At 36.3% G+C, this 24,665-nt stretch overlaps 1 protein-coding gene across 14 annotated transcripts in view; it reads right to left on the bottom strand.

The window, feature by feature from the left end:
- Window positions 1-24,665, bottom strand: part of raskol (Ras GTPase-activating protein raskol) — a 605,213-nt gene that overhangs the window by 417,729 nt on the left and 162,819 nt on the right. For 5 of the 14 annotated variants that reach the window (XM_069833955.1, XM_069833959.1, XM_069833960.1 and 2 more), the window contains exon 2: window positions 1,666-2,437. The exons of the other annotated variants lie outside the window; for them this stretch is intronic. In XM_069833955.1, coding sequence (XP_069690056.1) covers window positions 1,666-1,777 — 112 coding nt within the window. In that variant the 5' untranslated portion in view covers window positions 1,778-2,437. The remainder of the gene's footprint in view (window positions 1-1,665; window positions 2,438-24,665) is intronic. 14 annotated transcript variants of the gene reach the window in all.

The raw sequence follows: 24,665 nt of genomic DNA, 5'->3' as shown, positions 1-24,665 counted from the left end.
GAGTGTACTGTGTGTATCACAGTAGCAATGCCCAAGAAAATCGAGCCTTTTTGGGAGGGGTACATAACACCCCTTTCCCATGCCAAGTACAGTTACGTGAAAATCTTAGGAGCCTGCAAAAAACGTGATTTCATTATTTCCAAGAAAGGCATCTTGTTTGTACCTAATAAGACTGGCAAAGCTCGGATGGGATTAATTCCAGAGTGGAAAAAGCAAGCGAATCCACCCCCCGTCACAAGTCGCCGCATCCCACGAGATGATACAAATTAATTCCATTCAAGCTTTACCAATCTTATTAAGTACACAGAAGATGCCTTTCTTGGAAATAACAAACCTCCTTTATTGCAGGCTTCTTTTATTTTCACTTGGCATTGGAAAGGGTCATAATGTACCCCTCCCAAAAAAGCTCGATTTTCTTGGGAATTTCTGCTGTGAGTCGCCATGCACTCTGACTATGAGATCACTCACTATTGGTCTGTCACCTCGCGCCACAGTTCAGCTGTCGTCTGACTCCTGACGCACATGATGTCATTCAAATAACCCTGTACAAAGACAGAAATAAAGAACATAGTTTTGAAACTTCCATCAAATCGAAGTTCCCTGCCAAGGAATCACCATTATCTCTCTTAAGATCTGCTAAAACGTTATTCCACTATATTGTTTTCTAGCTTGTAATGATGGTCGCACCCAACATTTTCGTTCACAAGGCCTACTACTTCCTGCCAGAATCACACAAGCAGCAAGAACTACATCCTCTGCACTCGACGCCATTTTCGAACGTGAAATTTGTTTAATTTATCGAGTTATATAATTTGTTACAAGAATATTATTTTGATACCAACACAAGTATAACATATAGCAAGTTAAAGAAACATCTTGCGTATAAAGTTTGTTATATAACATGTTTTGTTATATAGTGTGACTCAGCTTAACATATTGCGATGGTTAATATAGATTTTTCTCTCATTTTGACCTCTTTGAAATTTCAATAGTTTATAATTTAACTTTTTTCTCAACATTTCAAATTAATGGTTCATTTTACATACGTACGATATTTCTATACAAATCGTTAGCATTTACTTCATCATCACGGACTATTTACAATTAACTATGTGGTTTGCAGGTATGAATCTGAAGACAGATTGTAACGATCTCTTCACTGAATTATTCGTCGCTGGGCCCAGCGTTCTCTTGAAGGATGTCGAAGTGCTAATTCTGAAAACTTGTTTCCCCCCCCCCATGTTCTGTAAATTATATCTGAAACTTTTTTATGCTCCTAAATTCTGTTACCTACACAAATAATCTGAAGCTTATCACTGATGTCGGCATTATCTGATGATCAGATATGATAAAGCCATAGAAAAAGAGTTTGTGTTTTGAAAACTTCCATTATAATTTTGAGCATGATGATACAAATCTTTTGATGATACTAGTCTAGGAGGCATGCAGAATTAGGTATGCAAATAGGTAAGCCCTTTGAAAGTGTCGAACCTCTATCCGTTTTGAGTGGAGCGTACCATCTATACACCCATCTCATTTCCGGAGCGAACCCGCCACCGAATTCCAAACTCGATATTCTGTTACGTGGAAGCCGTAGAGCTTAAGAGCAAAACATAGGTTGTCTGTAATTACCGACCACTATCACAGTTCGAAAGTCACACTTACCATGGTCATCTGCATCCTCCTCTTCAGGAGAGTTGGCCCCTCGCAGACAAGAGTGGAAGCTGCGACTGATGCGACGACCGTTGCCACCCGACGAGTTGCTGTCCAGAGTCATTGCAGCAGATCACAGAATCAATCCAGCGATTTTACAGCACTACGCCTCATTTCACACTCGACGAGTCACTTCCAACACCCACGGAGAACAACGCATATGTTTTATAAAAACCAATTACAAGTCAGACCGTCCTGTTGCTGGTCTCCATTACTTTAACGCCCATTCAGAGTTTGCTCAAATTATGGTTATAGCTTTTTATATATTCATTTAACTTCATAATGAACCAGTCACAGCCACTTGGACGTCTACAGGTTGTTTTTATATTTATGTCGCTAATATAACTAGACTTCGACACCTACGGAATCATTGTTCGTTAAAGTTTTCTTGACGATCAAGAGAGAAACATTACCTCTCACACTGGAAGCTGTATCCTTTTCGGACAAGATTGTTTATAGTAAACACACATCTAAAACGATTAGAACTCACGACTAGATCCAACAGTAACTTCTATATAGTTCCACTTCAACGATTTAATGGTCCAACAAGTATTTCCGCTCACGAAATACAGATTCTGGACAGATTTATTAATTTTTAAAGGCAGCTGTATCAGCAACTGGAGTCCAATAAACGTCAGATGCCCCCAAGAACAAGTTACACTGTCTACATATCAGAAGACGCGATATTTTCATTTTTATAAATAAATGCAGCAATACTGTTCACCTGTAGAAACAAAAGCATAAGGAATTGAGAACTTTGGAAGAAGAGGTATTCCGTACAAAAGTAAACTCTGAATATGCTACACAGAATTACAATAATCTGAGGATTTCTCTCAACTAATAATTTTTAGACCTGTGTTACATCTGTCGATAGAACAAACTGTGAACAGAAAAAGCCAAAAGACAATGCGGGACTTTTTAAAATTTCATCATAACCGTCAGATCGACTCGAGGAGGTCACTTATGCCCACGTGTATCAACGTCGGTTAGTGTAAACACCGGTTAAAATTGTCACCTAACTTCTGGTTAAGCATTTTTACAGTGGATAGACCTCGGTTACGACTTAAATAGGAGGTTAACCACAGTAATCTCTAACCGGCCATATTCGAGCGGTTAAAGGAGATAACCAGCGATTAGTAGAGCAAGTGAAGCAAAATGGCGGCCAGAGCCACAGATGTTTATTTCGAAGACGATTATTATTATAACACAGTACTTGAATTACTTGATAGAGCGTGATCGTGAAGGTTCTTTAGTGGAAAGAGAGAATTCTTACGAGGAATTAGGTGACAGAAAATTTCAGGAGGGATTTCGTTTATCAAAATCTACAAATGGATCACTTGAAATAACACAAAAAGTCATATTTCTCCTATGGATCGGCTGCTTATATTACGATTCTATGTAACTGTTATTTTCTGTATTATAAGAGGCAATACTCTAATATCTCTTTCTCTATGTCACTGGCTGAACAAAGAGAAGTTATGGATGGATCATAGGATAATGAACAGTTCCCTCGTGTAAATGGGGTCCTGGATCGTATACACATTCCTATTAATATTCTGCATCCTTTTCATTTATAGATATTCCATCTGTTTATATAATATATTTAAATTCTAGTAATTAAGTCTAGCGACACTTCAACCACACAATGGGATATAATCATTTTCGCATTCAATTTCCTATTTTGTACGATTTTAACCTAACAGCAAGGAAATGCAACTCGCAAGTATAACAGCGCCCAAAGGCAAACAAATGCAAAGCGGAAATGTAGGACACGTTCATTTCCATGTAGAACGGAGTGAGCGCAGTCATTTTTAGACGTAGACTATTATCTTTGCAGCGGTATGGATGCTTTCCTTTAGTCATTTTGTAGAAAGAGTGTACCATCATAGACTTTACTCTCGTTAAATGAGGTGTCAGCTAGCCATGTTTAAGTAATCGGTGATTATGGATGGTGCACACAAATTATATTTTAACTACTGTTACTGTTTAACCGTCGTTTCATAATCTACGATTACTGCGTTTTTATCCGATGTTGATACACTTCGCCATTAGTCTACTATAAAATTTAGTTCTGGATCTTTCCCCCATGATAAAAAGGCGACTGGAGCGTGGTTCCCACCGTTATCACTTCTTTCTAGAGCTGAGTTCAACAAAATGTAAAGTCTACGTTCTTGTCTATTGCGCTGCAGTTAAAGCAAATCGTCAACACTCAACGCATCAAATCAATTCAACCGCTCAGTATTCGAGAAAATTAACAAATATTAGTCATAATCCAAATGATCCGACAAATATAAAAATAATCTCCTACTTACAAGATTAGCGAAATTAACAGTCACCACCCTTGCGTAATATTCAACAAGATGGAGAAGACCTTGGATACAGTCATCAGCAATAGAAATGCTGCGTCCTGTTTTCTTTCGCAGTTGGAGAGAAGAAAGACAAACGTGTCATTATTGTAATTAATATCAATTCATGACATTGAATAGAAAGCCGGTAGCTTGCATTGTAGCAACATACCTTATAACAGTAAAATTTTACTATGAAACAAAACTTGCCTTCGTGTTAATTTAGTCTAATTAGTTATTGTTTACATGCTTCTAATGAGATTTTACTTGTATAATTAGTCATAACAATTATAGCTAACTAGTGTTTTTAAGATAAAGTGAAATTATTTTCATGGAGTTGCTAGTTTTCGAAACATTCTAATTTATGATAATGTTGTCCACACCTGTGGAGTAACGGTTAGCGCGTCTGGCCGCGAAACCAGATGGCCCGGGTTCGAATCCCGGTCGGGGCAAGTTACCTGGTTGAGGTTTTCTCCGGGGTTTTCCCTCAACCCAATTTGAGCAAATGCTGAGTGACTTTTCGGTGCTGGACCCCGGACTCATTTCACCGGCATTATCATCTTCATCTCATTCAGACGCTAAATAATCTGAGATGTTGATACAGCGTCGTAAAATAACCTACTTAAAAGAAAAGATAATGTTCAGTATGCCTACATAAGTTTCTTACGTTTTTAGAATCTGGTAAATCAAGGCAAATTTATTTACAGTTTAAAAATTTCGTGCGATCCCCTCTTCTCTTCTATAGATATTCATTATCGGTGACAAAACGGGCCAGACTTATTACTCATACTAATAGCATGACAAGAGCTTGTTTTTAATTGCTTATTTAACGACGTCGGTGGAAATGGTGACATGGATACTATGGTATTTGATGAGATGAGTTCAAGGATTCACCACGAGATTATCTGTCATCCGCCTTACAGTTTTGGAAACGTAAGGAAAAACCCAATCAGATAATCGGTCCAAGCAGGATTCAAACTCACGTCTGAGCGTAATCTCTGTTCGAGAATCGCTCGTTACTACAAGACCACGCCGATGCATGTACAGACGAGATCCGATGAAGAAGTGAGGGCAGTTATCTGCCACGAGCAGACAGGCATGTGAAATTCACGATAGGCTCGTGATTATCATATCGTTGGTTCACTTCTAAAACCTCCTAAATCTAATTATTTTTCCCGAACGTTGAAATCTGTCTATATTTTCAAAATGCGTCTCCTCGTCTGTTTATAAATGTGTTTATATTTTATAAGTAACAAATGCATAACAGTTAGCTAGGGTACAACAAGTACAGGGACATCATTTTATTTTTACTTCAATTTTTATTGTACCTGAGTTTTTGAATGTACTTCACTCCCACCCCTTCTACTAATGAAGTTCAACCGTCCTCCACACAGATCCAAGACCGCATATAGTAGCCTTACGGTTATAGTAAACAGTACGTTCCAAAAATATGTTCGCATTTTCCAGTGACGAAAGAGCTTTCAATACTGAATCATTTTCGCACAGGTACTGTCGTCCTTTTGCCTACGTCGTATACCGGTTTCCCCCACCAGTTTTATTCGCCAGCTAGTGGTTGGGCTGTCTTAGCTCTCTTCTGAAAACATTAATTTCTGTTAGGAATTGGACGTCTACGTAATATCATACAACTGTTTAAAATAACTTAAAAGGGCCTCGTTAAGTAATTAACTGTCACGTAATTACCTCCAATTCTACGACCCTACGACATAACCACTTGGACGGACAGTAGATAGTATGTCTGAGTAATTTTATCTTTTCGGATCGGGCAGAAGTGAAGATTGAATTTACAGTACGTAAGATACTCTTTTATAGAGTAAGTACAGAATTATTTCAACATGAGTTACTAGCACGAAGAACGAAACTGGTAATTAGGATTAGGTACAATAGTGTACAGTGCGATAATATGCAAAAAAGAACTGAAGCCTGTATCGAAATGAACGGCCACTATTTTAAAAAATGTGTTTAAATATCCATATTATGATTATTTTTCAATTTAACTTCATTCTCTATATTGTACGCTAATGTGCTGTAGACAGTATAATACACACTACATAATGAATACGTCCATTTGGACAGCTCAGTTCGTGAGTAAAAACACTCATTGTTAATACTGTACTGTATTTTGATTAAACAAAAACCTAATGAAAATTATCAAACTAAAAAGCGCAATATATCCTAGTTTACGTAAATGGATCAAATACTTTTCTTCCCTCCTATACCTAGTAAAGTGATTTGTCTGTATATTACGTCAGTAGCATCGAACTCCAGTCGTGGAAGGGGTAGCAAACGGCGATGAGTCAGAGGTATAGGCAAGTTAATATTAAAAATGTTAGTAAAAATAAAATGATGTCCCTGTATAAGATGTTATTTTGTTCTTCTAAACAATTTCTTCAATAGCAGTTATGTTTCAGAAATAAGCCAACGATATATAAAAATGATGTGTTATCAATTCAGATGGCTTGAAAGATGTGCAAATGTTTGCCACATGGCGAACAGACATCTGTGACAAATTTAGAGCTGGTTGTTTCACACTACCAATAATGATATCATAGAAGAATTACAAGTATTACAGTGTGAGATTCTGCCACATGATTAGCATGTCGACTGATTCTGTTTAAGTTTCCATGACACTTCGGGGTAACGCAATATTTCGTCACAAAGGGTTGCATGGACACTCCTGATCACAGCACTGAAGCTAACGAGCTGCTATCTTGAACATCTAATGCGGTTCTAAAACGGTGGAATACCTTGTCCATCACCCAGTGATATGTGATGAAAATTGCGTGTAGCATTACAACCCTGAATCTGAATTGAAGATAAAATTAAAACATTCAAAATTTTAGAAAAATCAAATGGTTCGGTCCGCAGAAAGTCACGGTGAATTCTTGTTTGAAAACTGAAGGTATTTATGTTGATTTTGTGGAAGGGTCATGAACGACAAACGCTGTCGTTTACTAGAAGTCCTTGGAATGATTAAGATCTGCTATCAGAAGGACCAAAGACCCCTCACAGTAGGTGTATTCTTATCAATTACAATGCCAGTTCCCACCCTGTTCGACAGACACAGGCCAGATTTGCAGATTTTGGCTGGTAACGTTTTGATCATCTACCGTACAGCACTGATTTGGACCCCAGCGACTTCTATCTCCTTCTAACATAAAAGGAGATAGTCGTTTTCGAAACAAAGAAGCAATGAAGAAAACAGTACGACGTTCTTTCTATAACCACACCCAATTTTTTAGTGCATTTTGAAAAGTTGGTGCAGAAGTTGGACAAATGCCTTTTGCACTGAAAATGATTATGTTGAGAAGTTAAAGAGTGTAGGTAATATTCGCTGTAAAACTGTCATTCGTAGTAGATTTTTGTTATCTTACCTGATTCGGAAAATATTGAACACCCCTCTTAAATAATAAAAGCCACAATCAACACCATTACTATTAATACCTCCAACATTAAACTATCAGGGTTAGATCTTTGCTTTGTTGCGATTTGGTAACACTTCTTTTAGCTAGTTATGCTACATTTCTTTGTCATAAGCGCTGTACGTATATTGAAAGACCAGTTTAATAAGATCTTGTTCCATCCTTTCTTTTGACATACTCTCCCACTATGTGTGGTTTGTTACGACATAGGATTGTCTAGTTAAATGTTCTACAGATTTCAGGTACATATTTTCTAAGCTGTTCCACATAATATGTTTCGCTACTATACAGCAAATTTGGCAGTCATTATTTCGCACAGGTAATTTTATTTGATGATGTTAATTTCATTTTATTTATAAATACGAATAACGCAAGTTATGTAATTCACCTATTATAATGAAATGGACAGCGACGAAATTAAACATTTACTTATCGGTACATGCATTTTCCATCTAGGAAGATGTTCGGAGAATCTTATTCAATTTTTTCAGGCTCTCGAAAAGTTTTACAGATTTTTAAATACGCCTAATTCTATATTACATTAAAATAAAGTAGTATTTGAAAATATATTATATATACATGTAACATAGCACTACAATTCAAATTTACATAGAGTGAGTGATTTATGAAGTTATACCGGTACTTTCCTAAAGTCACTCTGATTAAAAACAAATTAGATTAACAAGCGTTCTATCCCGAACAATTACACATTTATTTTTCAATTTTCAAAGTACAGCAAACCACTTTTAAAATGTTAAAAAGCTTAAATATAATTCTATACACTAGAGACTTTACACTTTGTACAAAGAAGAACAAAATCTGTTTCAAAGCAAGTAGGAACTCCGGTTGTGATTTTAAACAATGCAGACCGTTACAAGCTACGAAATGAGATATGGTGGATTACATTTCAGGCCCGTGTGGGTCCTACATTACTCGTCCGTAATTGGGAAGCACTTTGTTCTGGCAGAATGTTTATGTAAGAGCCATTGTTGAGTCTAATCAAATATGAGCGCTGCAAGAGAGGATATGGGGATATGGGGGAGGGGGGAGTGTTTGCAAGCCAAGGTGCTCGCAGTTCCGGGCTTTTCAACAGCATGCGAGAAAAGTTAAGCTCATGGTCCATGTGTGTTTCCAGCAGATTTTTTGCCTGAAGAAAATTGTGTTACACTATTTTCAGGAGAAATTATAGAACTTGTAAGGCTATATTAAAGTAGCAAGTTATTCTTCAGGTTCGCGTAGTCCTAACAGGAATACAGACATTTTTAGTCCATAAATGCAAAAATAATATTTAGCTTACTTATAAAACTTCGTAACTCCGTTTGAGAAATTGCACAGGAAAGCAAAATAACTTCCTTATTCTTCCAGCTAACAACTGTTAGGCCTATGCGTTTGTTATTTATAAAATATAACAACATTAAATTTGTAGACTTACGAGGATTTATCAGCAGACGTGCATGGAAAAGATACACAGAATTCATTCATACTCCAACATTATGGAAAAATTGGATGCAGGAGGTTTTAGAAGTAGCCTAAGCCGACGATTAGCACATTTTACACTTCACGAGTTTCACAACAATTCACTTCTTTTACCATATTGCTAATAATAAGTAGTTTGTAGTTTATCTTTCTTGCACTACTGTTGAAACGATTTACATAAATGAAATCATTCACTATCACCCAAATAAGCTGAACTTCCGTTTTCTGGATTGCACTCGACAGACATGTTTAAACTCTCCAAGTAAGATATCTGAATCCGCTTACAAATTGCACGGTATAAGCAGATGTTGTTTAGTCAACTGTCTGAAGCCAAGGTCTGAACGTCACACCAAGAAGGTACCACTTATGAGGCAACTAGGCCTTCAACACTGGGAGTGAACACGTAAAGTATCAAAGACGAGTGCATATAATTTTCTAATACATAATATCTAATTTCGCTTATCGTTTGACAAGTTACTGATAGGCCTAAATGTGCGCAGAATCAACACGTATTAATCACGCGACTAGGAGTCTAGTAGTGGAAGTGTGAAAAACCGAATCGAATTTGACTGGCTGTTGTCTTGTTGCAAAGCATGTCTCAATTAAGGGGCAATGTTATCTGTCGTTATGGCAATGAAAAAATAACTTAAGTATACATTAAAATTAAAATGAATATTGACAAACGGAAGGCGATGACATTGTGGACAGTTGAGAGAGAGAGAGATATTTCGAACTTCACAACATATAACATTGCTTTCAGAGCAGATCAGCCGGTAGAATGGACGCAAGTACTGTGTTTCCTATGAACATTATTTACTCTGTAAGTTGTCGACTATGGGGAATTTGTTTTTCTACTTAGGTCAACCACGAAGCAAATTACATGATTTAATTGTTTGCATTTTTATTAATAAACCTGGTACTGGTACTCATTTTTTTAAAAATAACATTCACATTCATCATTTTTGGCTAAACTGGCTTACAGATACTGAATATCATGAATCCGTCCAACACTTCATGAAAAAATCTCTGTACATAGACTTCATTCATATCCAAAACCGTCCACACCTGTGGAGTAACAGGCAGCGCGTCTGGCCGCGAAACCAGGTGGCCCGGGATCGAATTCCGGTTGGGGCAAGTTATCTGGTTGAGGTTTTTTTCGGGGTTTTCCCTCAACCCAATATGAGCAAATGCTTGGTAACTTTCGGTGCTGAGCCCCGGATTCATTTCACCGGCATTATCACCTTCATTTCATTCAGACGCTAAATAACCTAGATGTTGATAAAGCGTCGTAAAATAACCCAATAAAAATAAAACAGAAGAAACAGTGAATGTATTGTTCTTCGTTCCTTCAGACGCACCCATGAAAGTAAGTGGAGGTAAGGTGTTAAATGGTCAAATTTACGAGTATTGCAGATGAATCGTATGCACACATTATGAACACGTTGTAGTCTCTCAGCTAAGAGTGAACTTACATTAGTTAGCAAGGAATCGCAATAATCAAGATTCAGACAAGCGTCTGAATAAGATTATTTTTTAGACTAAGTGGTAGAAATTCTTTCATATGAAACAAGGAGTGAAGTTGAGAAAATATTTTTTTGCAAATGTGTGTTACTTGAGTGTTCCAATTTAGATCGCTATCCATAAAAATGCCAAGATTTTTAACTGTTTCACTGTATTTAACAATAATCCCATTCAATAATTCGTATAATGAAAAAGTAAAAAAAAAGAAACAATCTATTGGCAGCGTCCCATCATGTAAATTTCTTTGTTCAAGACACAGCCAAGTGAAAAAAAAAAAACATGCATAACCTGTCGTTAATTGGGAAACGCACACGATATGAAGCTCGCTTTTCTTTTACAGAGTGATTTATATAGAACTGACACATTTCTTTCATTAATTGTTTCAAAACGAGTTGTGCTAGCGACAACTTATTGTACCTAAAATGTAGAGGAATTTTGGGAGATTATTTACCTCTATAGCAAATGTTGTCCGGCGTTGTCAAATCCGGAGTTCTCGGTGGCCACAGGTTCCTGGAAATTATTCGGTCGTCACATAACCGGATAAATGGAACCATGCTTCATCTGTGAACCATGTGATGGACAATATGGCAGGATGTTCTGGAGTTTCGATTCCTTGTCACTAGATGCGCAGATGTTTATGTTTTATTCCTATTGTTGGGCAGCTGTTTTCGACATTTTGTGTCAACGTGAAAATTCAGTACACATTAAATCAACGACTCTTCCTTGTGAAGCAATACTGGATTACGAATTCAATTACAGCTACTCAAAGGGCATTCCAGAGAGAATTTGGCGTTCGCAATCCTCCCAAAAGAAACACAATACTGGGACTGGTAAACAAATTGGAAACAACTGGATCTCTGGTGAGTGAAAAGGGCAAGCATCGTTCATCTAGGCTTCCCATGGTTGTTGTTGACGTAAGAGCACGACTGGAGCACTCACCCAAAAAAACATTAAGACGTTTGTCGCAGGAGACAGGGTACACCTACTCAATGTGTCAGAGAGCCTAAAGCCATATAGGGTTACGGTTGTTCATCAGCTACAGGAACCAGATAAGGATAAAAGATTGAATTATTGTCGTTGGTTTCAGACGTTCACAGATGAAGCATGGTTCCATTTACCCGGTTATGTTACGACCGAATAATTTCCAGGAACCTGTGGCCACCGAGATCTCCGGATTTGACAACGCCGGACAACATTTGCTATAGAGGTAAATAATCTCCCAAAATTCCTCTACATTTTAGGTATAATAAGTTGTCGCTAGCACAATTCGTTTTGAAACAATTAATGAAAGAAATGTGTCAGTTCTATATAAATCACTCTGTAGTTATGTGATATGTGACTTAAATGATAAACGGAACATAGAAATAATTGGATAGTCCACGTACAGCGAATACAATATTCAAGGCTACTATAAAAATGTACGAACTATACAGCAATTCTTGGAAGAAGCGTAGAATTTCCGAGGAAACGCTGGAGTGAAAAATAATACACATTCTTATCTAACACATAAAGAATGACGGCGAGGATTACGAAAATTATGGCGAGGAGAAGATTTCCTGGGCCTTGAAGGAAATATTCTTCACGTCAATTTTGAGTCCCATAACTATCTGAATTTCCGTAAGTGATATATTCACGTGTCCACACCTGTGGAGTAACGGGCAGCGCGTCTGGCTGCGAAACCAGGTGGCCCGGGTTCGAATCCCGGTCGGGGCAAGTTACCTGGTTGAGGTTTTTTCCGGGGTTTTCCCTCAACCCAATACGAGCAAATGCTGGGTAACTTTCGGTGCTGGACACCGGATTCATTTCACCGGCATTATCACCTTCATTTCACTCGGACGCTAAATAACCTAGATGTTGATGCAGCGTCGTAAAATAACCCAATTAAAAAAAATATCCAAAATCACTTTTTCGTTGTCAGGTAAGCTGAAAACGAGTATTATTGTGAAATTTATAATTCGTATAATGGAAAAGTAACAAAGAAAGAAATCTATTGGCAGCATCTCATCATGTAAATTTCTTTGTTCAAGACACAGTCAAGTGATAATTTGAAAAAAAAAAAAAATGCATAACCTGCCGTTAATTGGGAAACGCACACGATATGGATCTCGCTTTTCTTTTAGTTATGTGACATGATAAACGGAACATAGAAATAATTGGATACTCCACGTACAGCGAATACAATATTCAAGGCTACTATAAAAATGTACGAACTATACAGCAATTCTTGGAAGAAGCGTACAATTTCCAAGGAAACGCTGGAGTGAAAAAAAATACACATTCTTATCTAACACATAAAGAATGATGGCGAGGATTACGAAAATTATGGTGAGGAAACGATTTCCTGGGCCTTGAAGGAAATATTCTTCACGTCAATTTTGAGTCCCATAACTATCAGAATTTCCATAAGTGATATATTCACGTACATCATGAAGACCTCGTTCACCGGGTCGGGTCTCTCCCTAGTCCCTGTTATCCACACAGCTGTTTCCTATCACAATAATCGAACCAGCTGGAAGTTCTAATGCATCGAACAAGCCTCGTTACACGCAGCGGCGACCTAGAAAACCTGCCAAGTAGAAACCCGTCAGTCAATATTAGACGACTGTATAGTTCAGTTTCCAGCAGCAGTATTAAACGCACTTTGCAAGCAAAAACTGAAAAACTTTTGACACACACACACACACACACACACACACACACACACACACACACACACACACACACACACACACACACACACACACACACACACGCAGACTGTCCAAGTTATTTACAATAGTGGCCTTGTCTTTTTATTATTAATCCATGGGCCAAATTGGCTGGATTTCAAATCTTAGTAGCTGCAGTGCATCATAAGATGCGGAGAGATGTAGATAACGTGTAACTCATATGAGAATTCTGACCGGTTCCAATATGCTATAAAGGCCCATTCACAATGAAAATTAAACATAAACATAACGTAAGCATAAAACCTTGTGTCCATGTTATTTAATGAAAGCATTCACAATGAATTACATAAGCATAAACTTAATCTTAATCATAAGACGTTAACATGAAAGTTTCCAAACTCCAAACTTTCATGCTTATGTTTATGCGATTTGGAAACAGTACACAAGCGGAAAGCGTGTTTTCACTTTTTGTTTAACATCTCATGGGCTTTGCCTACAGGCAATATTTTGATCTATTGGCCGTGAGGATAGCTAGGCGCGCAACATGGATTCATATGACGAAAAGTTGATTATTTTACATCTCCGTTTCTTTGATTTCAAGTATTGAAAGCCATATACTGATGCCATTGTAGTTATTAGAAACATAAATTGAATAGCTACATCGTCAGTCATTGTGCAATTCTCCATTTTTATGTAATAGATTCTGTAGTTTTGTTGATTCGGTATGTTTGTTTCCACACAAGTGTTATGTTTACGTTATGTTTAATTTTCATTGTGAATGGGCCTTGGCTACTTAAGTTTGTGGCATATGTTTATGTGCTTATGTTAATGTTTACGTTATGTTTAATTTTCATTGTGAATGGGCCTTGGCTACTTAAGTTTGTGGCATATGTTTATGTGCTTATGTTAATGTTTACGTTATGTTTAATTTTCATTGTGAATGAGCCTTAACGCAGTCTTGCGGTCGAGTCGGTTGTCAGGGGTAATGCATGTTTGCAGTCCATTGCTATTTTTGGTAGTTGCTTTTTTCCAGTCTTACTATGCGCTTTTTCAATAATTGATCTATAAGATCTCACTAACACACATACTTTACGTGTCTAACTCGTTCTTATATTTCTTGTGTAGCAATGTAGGCTTTGCAACAGCTGTTACAAACCACATTTTAACTGCTTCCGAACTTATATATTTTTCTGGGGTCCATTTTTCGCAGTCATACCCGGGGGCGTACGCAAGGGGAGGTTACCGGGTTTGAATCCATAATCATTTTCTCTTCTCTAATTTTTCACTGTCAGAGTAACAAAATCTACATCGATTTCAGGCATAGTCCTCTTACACCTTCAATATATTCATCATGCCAGTTTTATTGTTCATCCTTCATAAGTTCCATGTTCCATTATTGTGTTAATTTAAATTTATTTCAATATATTTGAATGTTTTCATGGATTTTCCTGTTATATAAAGTGTCTTGCATATCATTTACAAATAACTGTTGACTAAATATATATAAAATATAATTATTGAGTGAGTGTAATAATGACACAACCATATTTATATAAATTAATCAGAAGTTAATATTTATTTTGTTAAAACTTTGATGACTGTGAAAAAGCTATGTTTCAAAGACTTTAGAAGGATATTCATGAATATGTTCCATCAGAACAGAACATAGTATAATATTAATAAATATACCTTAACACAATATTAATAATAATAATAATAATAATAATAATAATAATAATAATACACAACATTTAAAATACCGATTATGTAGCCTAAATTGTAAACAATTTGAATAATAACCCCCCCCCCCTTGACAAAATTCTGCTTACGCCACTAGTCATAGGCCCACCAGTAACAAAATTGTCATTATATCCTATAAGAATTTTATTTTGAGTTTATATCATATGTAAAGGAATGTTTAATGGAAATAGTTTTGTTTCATAAGAATGTACATTTTCTTTACTAATCTGTAATTACGTAAAAAGCAAATGAAATAATCAGTTACGGTGAATGTTAAATAAGTCTCATGGCATTAAATTTAGAGTTAAAGAGGCTATAACGTAATTATTATTGACCAACATTTAAAATGGGACAAGCATATCTCGTTTCTGTGTAACAGATTGCGTAAAACAATCCACAAATTTTCCATTCTACGCTCTTATTTACCTGTTTATGTTCTGCGTACTGTGTACTTAGCTCTGTTTCAATCAATAATTCAGTATGGTATTTTAGGTTGGGGAGGAATGGCAAAATCGACTCTCCGTCCTTTAAATCTGCTCCAAAAAAGAATTATCAAAATTTGTCTATATAAACCTTTTGATTACCCTACAAAATTAATTTTTCAGGAATTTGGCGTATCAAATCTAGAACAAATTTATAAACAAACATTGCTGATTTACTTCCATAAAAACCACAATAAATTTAAATTTGATCCTCACGAATACCATACGAGACAAAACTAAAGCTTCTTTCTAAATACTCCCAAATGCCACACAACTGCTGGATTAAAACACAGCAGAAATTTTGGACCCAAAATATATAATACATTCCTACCCTGAGCTAAGTGTACACTTAACACACATAGATTTAACAAACAAATCAGATTAATTATTTAATTTTTTAAGCTAATTGAGTTAAAAACTGATACTCTAATATTCATGTACTTTTGTATTTTCTATTTGTATATAGACCCTGTTATTACATGCTGTATGTATTTTACCATTTATTAATGTGATTGTGCTCAATGAACTCTCGTAGTTTTGTGATATATTTTGTGTAACTGATCTGAACTGCGCCCGAGCACGAGCTTCTGCTTTTTCGGGCTGCAATGCCTAATGTATCTCAAGTGTATAGTATTAAATAAATATTATTATTATTATTATTATTATTATTATTATTATTATTATTATTATTATTAAGAATATTAAAAAGCCAAACAATTTGCGTAATTCATTCATTGAATACTTTACGTTTTGATCTATAGTAATATCATCGAAACGCATTTGACGAGACATTTTTGTTTACATTCTCGTCTCGCAAATCTTACGAAGTGGATGATTGGAGTTACACTTACCCCACTGATGAGCAATGACCTCAAGTACTCTTTGCAGTGTTGCAACACGTTACATTTCGCATTCTCAAAAGTGTTGGACGTATCAAAAAACTTATTTGACAAAACTTGTTCGCACTGACTGAATTAATGTAGTGCGTTCCCTTCCACCCTGTATGTTTTATTTACTTTTCGATTTGATATAATTTCAGCTGTCCGAGTTTTTAATCTTTCTCTTTCATAATTTTAATGGTAATTTTTTAACAAATAAATATACGCATAACTGTATATTAAATTTCAGAAATCTGAAGAATTCTAAAGCTGCTTCGAAGAACGGAAACAATCTGTTTTTTAATTTTACCTTAAATATATGACAACCATACAGCCAATAATTATTTCATTTCAGTTATGCAGTTATATCTTACGTACTTGTAATAGTTCCCGTTAAACGTTTTTTTTTTTACTCCATAGATCTTAGACCTGCCGGAAATCAAACCTCGGCACATTTAGAAAAAAAAAAGCTGTAACTCAATAAGTGGACTCTTGCTAATTGTAACACGACATCAATTTGCAAGTTTATTTTAATTTTATTCGCATACGAGTGACGCAAGTAGGGTTTGCAAGTTGTACTCAGACGTGGCATGTGAATGGCTACTCGCTGATGCCCTTTAAGAATTATGTACACTTATCCGACGGGGACCGGATCACGTGACGTCCAGCGTATTTGGAAGCGAGCCCAGCAATTTGGATTGACACTACAGAAGGACAATGATTATTATTATTAGAAAGGCTCACGCGAGAGCAATACGTCTCTCTTCATGGCATCACTCTAACTTGAGGACTTCCTCAATAACGGCTTCCATTCACGTTCGATTTCGTTACGTACCGGTACTTCTCTCTCCTTACAATATTCTAATTGGCTAGTCTTAGGTCAGCGCCATTTTCTGAGTTAGAAAGACTATTTAACGTAATAATAATAATAATAATAATAATAATAATGATGCAGGGGGATGCACTATCACCTTTACTTTTTAACTTCGCGCTAGAATATGCCATTACGAAAGTTCAGGATAACAGGCAGGGTTTGGAATTGAACGGGTTACATCAGCTTCTTGTCTATGCGGATGACGTGAATATGTTAGGAGAAAATACACAAACGATTAGGGAAAACACGGAAATTTTACTTGAAGCAAGTAGAGCGATCGGTTTGGAAGTAAATCCCGAAAAGACAAAGTATATGATTATGTCTCGTGACCAGAATATTGTACGAAATGGAAATATAAAAATTGGAGATTTATCCTTCGAAGAGGTGGAAAAAATTCAAATATCTTGGTGCAACAGTAACAAATATAAATGACACTCGGGAGGAAATTAAACGCAGAATAAATATGGGAAATGCGTGTTATTATTCGGTTGAGAAGCTCTTATCATCCAGTCTGCTGTCCAAAAATCTGAAAGTTAGAATTTATAAAACAGTTATATTACCGGTTCTTCTGTATGGTTGTGAAACTTGGACTCTCACTCTGAGAGAGGAACATAGGTTAAGGGTGTTTGAGAATAAGGTGCTTAGGAAAATATTTGGGGCTAAGCGGGATGAAGTTACAGGAGAATGGAGAAAGTTACACAAGGCAGAACTGCACGCATTGTATTCTTCACCTGACATAATTAGGAACATTAAATCCAGACGTTTGAGATGGGCAGGGCATGTAGCACGTATGGGCGAATCCAGAAATGCATATAGAGTGTTAGTTGGGAGACCGGAGGGAAAAATACCTTAGAGGAGGCCGAGACGTAGATGGGAGGATAATATTAAAATGGATTTGAGGGAGGTGGGGTATGATGATAGAGACTGGATTAATCTTGCACAGGATAGGGACCGCTGGCGGGCTTATGTGAGGGCGGCAATGAATCTTCGGGTTCCTTAAAAGCCATTTGTAAGTAAGTAAGTAAATAATAATAATAATAATAATAATAATAATAATAATAATAATAATAAAAATATTCTCGCTAGCACCAAAGCTACCATCACCAAGATGCAAACCATTTCAATTTCTTTCCACCTTCTTTCTACATTAGTCTCCTCGATTCCATCTGACGTAACGTATTCCGTTTTCGTGTGTGAACGTACCTACTTTTATATCTATTCACTTAGGCCGTACATAAAAAACTATTCAACCGCTTTTGAACTTCGATATTTTATGACTTCTCAAGGCATATTTCTTAACTGATTTCAATTTTATTTCTTAGAATTTTGTTCTTCACTGCGCAGCAGACAATATACAATTTTCGTTTCGATATAAACGAATAGGAGCAATCAGTAATAATTAGACAGCGGAAAAAAGGTCATTCGGATGTGACGGTAACTACAACGCGAGCAGGTAAGAACTGTTTTCGAATCGATGATTCAGAAGATGCCTGATATTTTGTGTACTTTTCTATAAACCCTTTTTTTAAATGGAATATTGCAGCTTATCATCATTTGACATAAATCCTGGCAAAAGTCATATTTCATATTTAAAGCAGAATTTGAACTTGAACCCTTATTTTCTTCTAACATAGAGCAACATTTTTCATGTGTTCTGTATATTACATTGATGTTCTATCGATTGTTTTGTTATCTTTTTAATGCACACATACATAACCGACATTTAATAGTTTCACCAGTATCACTACTAAAATGTGGACAACATATTCTTGAATTAAAGAATACACCTTATGTTTTTAACATCTGTCTTCGGCATTATAATCACTTCACTGAACACAAATGAAGAATATGTTTACGTATCTCAATGTTCTCTGTTCACGCAAGGACGAGGACTGACTGAGAACGCAGAGTGGCAGTTGTTTTCGGTGTTCGCGTGGTGCTCTCTGCGGACGGTACCGTGTTGTAGCTACCTACTTGGGAAGCGTGCACACCTCATGCCATAGTCTATGCGTACAGTACTTGTAAACCATAAACATGACTTTTATTCTACTTTTTTCCGCTGTCTAGTAATAATATTTTAATTCAAAGATGTAATGTTTGTTCTTGACGTAATGACATGGATATCGGAATTGGGAAGTTAATCTGCCACATTTTGTTAATTTTGTAGGCTACACCGTACCCTAGGTAACTGAAATTACCCACTTGCTCATGTAATTACATAACTGATGAAGTGATAACTATTTTTGCTAGCATGTGCTATTTTCCCTCATAAACCATCACACAGATATCTGGAATATGTGAGCCAGTATCACATTACCCACTGGTTCAATGTAATTACATAAATGATGAAGTGATGACTATTTTTGCTAGCATGTGCTATTTTCCCTCATAAACCATCACACAGATATCTGGAATATGTGAGCCAGTATCACATTACCCACTGGTTCAATGTAATTACATAAATGATGAAGTGATGACTATTTTTGCTAGCATATGCTATTTTCCCTCTTAAACCATCACACAGATATCTGGAATATGTGAGCCATTATCACATTACCCACTGGTTCAATGTAATTACATCACTGATGAAGTGATGACTATTTTTGCCAGCATGTGCTATTTTCCCTCATAAACCATCACACAGATATCTGGAATATGTGAGCCAGTATCACATTACCCACTGGTTCAATGTAATTACATCACTGACGAAGTGACTATTTTTGCTAGCATGTGCTATTTTCCCTCATAAACCATCACATAGATATCTGGAATATGTGAGCCATTATCACATTACCCACTGGTTCAATGTAATTACATCACTGATGAAGTGATGACTATTTTTGCCAGCATGTGCTATTTTCCCTCATAAACCATCACATAGATATCTGGAATATGTGAGCCATTATCACATTACCCACTGGTTCAATGTAATTACATCACTGACGAAGTGACTATTTTTGCTAGCATGTGCTATTTTCCCTCATAAACCATCACATAGATATCTGGAATATGTGAGCCATTATCACATTACCCACTGGTTCAATGTAATTACATCACTGATGAAGTGATGACTATTTTTGCTAGCATGTGCTATTTTCCCTCATAAACCATCACATAGATATCTGGAATATGTGAGCCAGTATCACATTACCCACTGGTTCAATGTAATTACATAAATGATGAAGTGATGACTATTTTTGCTAGCATATGCTATTTTCCCTCTTAAACCATCACACAGATATCTGGAATATGTGAGCCATTATCACATTACCCACTGGTTCAATGTAATTACATCACTGATGAAGTGATAACTATTTTAGCTAGCATATGCTAAGTGCTATTTTCCCTCATAAACCATCACATAGATATCTAGAATGTGTGAGCCATTATCACATTACCCACTGGTTCAATGTAATTACATCACTGATGAAGTGATAACTATTTTAGCTAGCATATGCTATGTGCTATTTTCCCTCATAAACCATCACATAGATATCTGGAATATGTGAGCCATTATCACATTACCCACTGGTTCAATGTAATTACATCACTGATGAAGTGATAACTATTTTAGCTAGCATATGCTATGTGCTATTTTCCCTCATAAACCATCACATAGATATCTGGAATATGTGAGCCATTATCACATTACCCACTGGTTCAATGTAATTACATCACTGATGAAGTGATAACTATTTTAGCTAGCATATGCTATGTGCTATTTTCCCTCATAAACCATCACATAGATATCTGGAATATGTGAGCCATTATCACATTACCCACTGGTTCAATGTAATTACATCACTGATGAAGTGATAACTATTTTAGCTAGCATATGCTATGTGCTATTTTCCCTCATAAACCATCACATAGATATCTGGAATATGTGAGCCATTATCACATTACCCACTGGTTCAATGTAATTACATCACTGATGAAGTGATAACTATTTTAGCTAGCATATGCTAAGTGCTATTTTCCCTCATAAACCATCACATAGATATCTGGAATATGTGAGCCATTATCACATTACCCACTGGTTCAATGTAATTACATCACTGATGAAGTGATAACTATTTTAGCTAGCATATGCTAAGTGCTATTTTCCCTCATAAACCATCACATAGATATCTGGAATATGTGAGCCATTATCACATTACCCACTGGTTCAATGTAATTACATCACTGATGAAGTGATGACTATTCTTGCTAGCATGTGCTATTTTCCCTCATAAACCATCACATAGATATCTGGAATATGTGAGCCGTTATCACATTACCCACTTGTTCAACGTAAATACATTACTGACGAACTGATAACTATTTTAGCTAGCATGTGCTATTTTCCCTCATAAACCTTCACATATATATCTGGAATATGTGAGCCATTATCACATTACCCACTTGTTCAACGTAATTACATTACTGACGAACTGATAACTATTTTAGCTAGCATGTGCTATTTTCCCTCATAAACCATCACATAGATATCTGGAATATGTGAGCCATTATCACATTACCCACTGGTTCAATGTAATTACATCACTGATGAAGTGATGACTATTCTTGCTAGCATGTGCTATTTTCCCTCATAAACCATCACATAGATATCTGGAATATGTGAGCCATTATCACATTACCCACTGGTTCAATGTAATTACATCACTGATGAAGTGATGACTATTCTTGCTAGCATGTGCTATTTTCCCTCATAAACCATCACATAGATATCTGGAATATGTGAGCCATTATCACATTACCCACTTGTTCAACGTAATTACATTACTGACGAACTGATAACTATTTTAGCTAGCATGTGCTATTTTCCCTCATAAACCATCACATAGATATCTGGAATATGTGAGCCATTATCACATTACCCGCTGGTTCAATGTAATTACATCACTGATGAAGTGATAGCTATTTTAGCTAGCATATTCTATGTGCTATTTTCCTCATAAACGATCACATAGGTATCTTAAATGTGTCACCCTTATCACATGCAGTGTAATGTTGACTGCTTACTAGCGACGATTATGATTAACGAATGTTTTATGGAGAAGATCGAGGTCAAAGTTGTTAAAAGAATTTAAATTTATTCACATTATTTTTTCTAATGTACTTAAAAATAAGTCTACATAAAATTTTGATATACGTAAAAATATGTGAAATGCATCACATTATGTAAAAAATATGTAAGTCTAAGTTAAAACTTCGCAATAAGGATCTTTTTAGTGTGATCTGCAAACATTTTTTTCTTCTCATATCTACACAAAGAAATAGAATATGTAATTACATACAATCCGAGCTCTAGACTGAAGACCTGGATTACGAAAATCCCGCAACGATCTGCTTATTGTGCAAAGCTGGAGTTGTGCGAAAAGGGGAAAGCAAACCTTAACAATGCGAAAATACATAGTAATGAAATAAATAATACTTCTTTTTAAATGACAGGCTCAAACTCGATAGATAGCATGAATACTTGAAAGTAAACAACAAACACATCTACAGTACTTCACTAAGCATTCATATCTATAACAATGAGGATCGTTCCATAAATAGATATAAATTCCTTTATTGGTAACGGAGCAAAGAGGATTCTCCCAAGAATTTATTGGAGCGATAATCTGCCAAGGCACGGGAGAAGAAATGTTTTGTGAATTCAGTATAGCCTATAGAGCGTAGGACGACAAACTGCTTTCTACATGCGCACCGCTTTTCTCATGGCGATATGCACCTTTCGGCACTTATTTACATATTCTAAACGTCTAGTTTCCGTGAAGAGAGAGTTTCACGCCAGGAGAGGCGGAAGGAAGGCAAAAACTACGCCTTCCAACACACTCTCTTGATTCTTGAAAGTAGTGTGGAATTCTACTGAGAGTAACATGTATAGTGACGACAACATTCTGTGTTGTGAGGTTCGCTGTTTGTGTTATTTCACAGATTTTCTTAGCGTACTTCAGTTTCAGCGCTAAAAATTATACTACTGCTCCAATATTACCGTATCACCACTACCCCATCGTTTCTGATAAGCCTTATTATACAGGGCGTTGAAAAAAAGTATCTAATAATTTAAAAGAGGTGCTAGTATGCATCAGAACAAGAAAATAATGTCTAATAAACATGGGTCCTACAACACATACCTTGAGATCTGAACACTTGCTCATAAGAGGTGCTCAATGTTCACATCCATTCATGGCAATGCATTCCTCTGCCCTTTGGCTAAGGAATCACGCACTCTTTGAAATTTGTTGTTAATATGTTAATAAGAAAGTCCTGATAACGAGTCCTAGTTAATCTCTGTGGTAGCACGTATGGCCCTATTAATCTATCACCAAGAACGTCTGCCCATACGTTGATTGAGAATCGGTGCTGATGCTTTGTTTCTTCAAAAAATGTTATGTTTTATTTAACGACGCTCGCAACTGCAGAGGCTATATCAGCGTCGCCGGATGTGCCGGAATTATGTCCCGCAGGAGTTCTTTTACATGCCAGTAAATCTACTGACATGAGCCTGTCTCATTTAAGCATACTTAAATGCCATCGACCTGGCCCGGGATCAAACCCGCAACTTTGAGCATAGAAGGTGTTTCTTCAACTGTATGGGGTTTTTCATCAGCCCACACATGCTGATTACGAAAATTCACATCGTCATTTCTGTTGAACCCCGCTCATATCCGCAACCAGACTTTTGTTTTCAGTATTCCTTGCGACGTATCATTAGACTATTCCATGCCATGGGTGTCAACTACGGTATGATTATCTGGTAGTCTGCTGTATTGTAGGGCAGAGAAATGCATTGCCATAAATGGATCTCACATTGAGCACCTCCTATGAGCAAGTGCTCAGATCTCAGGAAGTATGTGTCGTAGGACCAATGTTTATTGGACATTTTTTCTTGTTTTTAACACCCTGTATAACTGAAAAGGATCATTTAGTAAAGAACTATCATTACTAAAATCGATATAAGTTTATAAACAGAAATTCTTTCGGAAAACTGGTGATTACGTCTTGTTGGACTGTAAGAAGCAAGAAGAATGGTGAGATTACACACGAGTTTTAGGTTACACTAATTTTATTCTTTTCAGCAAAAAATGTGCGAGAAGGTTACAAAGGAAACTGGCTACAACATTTTCATGACTGGATAAGAAAATATTCCCGTGAAAAAAATTTACGATACAAGCTTAAAAGCAAAAGAAAAATCGCCACAGCTGTAAAGAGACTGGCAAATTAAATTAATTTGTGAACAAAAAAATAATATATTCATGAACTCAAACTCTGTCAAAACCAAGATTTACAAAGTTTACATAAAACTAAAGATCATTACATTACATCACGATGGTTTTTTTTAAACTATTTCATTTCGGTTATATTGAGAACTATTTCAGAATACACAACAAATCAAAGCTACTGAAACTATTTTTGTGGGAGGTAATGTATAATTTCTTACGCAAATTTACTCCTCTAAATAATGCCTCTTTATATGCGAATATCTTATTCATTGTTTTTATCAATGTAGTAGAGAAT

Source organism: Periplaneta americana, chromosome 8 (assembly GCF_040183065.1).
Source record: "Periplaneta americana isolate PAMFEO1 chromosome 8, P.americana_PAMFEO1_priV1, whole genome shotgun sequence".
Taxonomy (NCBI): domain Eukaryota; kingdom Metazoa; phylum Arthropoda; class Insecta; order Blattodea; family Blattidae; genus Periplaneta; species Periplaneta americana.
The sequence above is the reverse complement of the archived record's forward strand: the minus strand, read 5'-3'. Positions and strand labels throughout refer to the sequence as shown.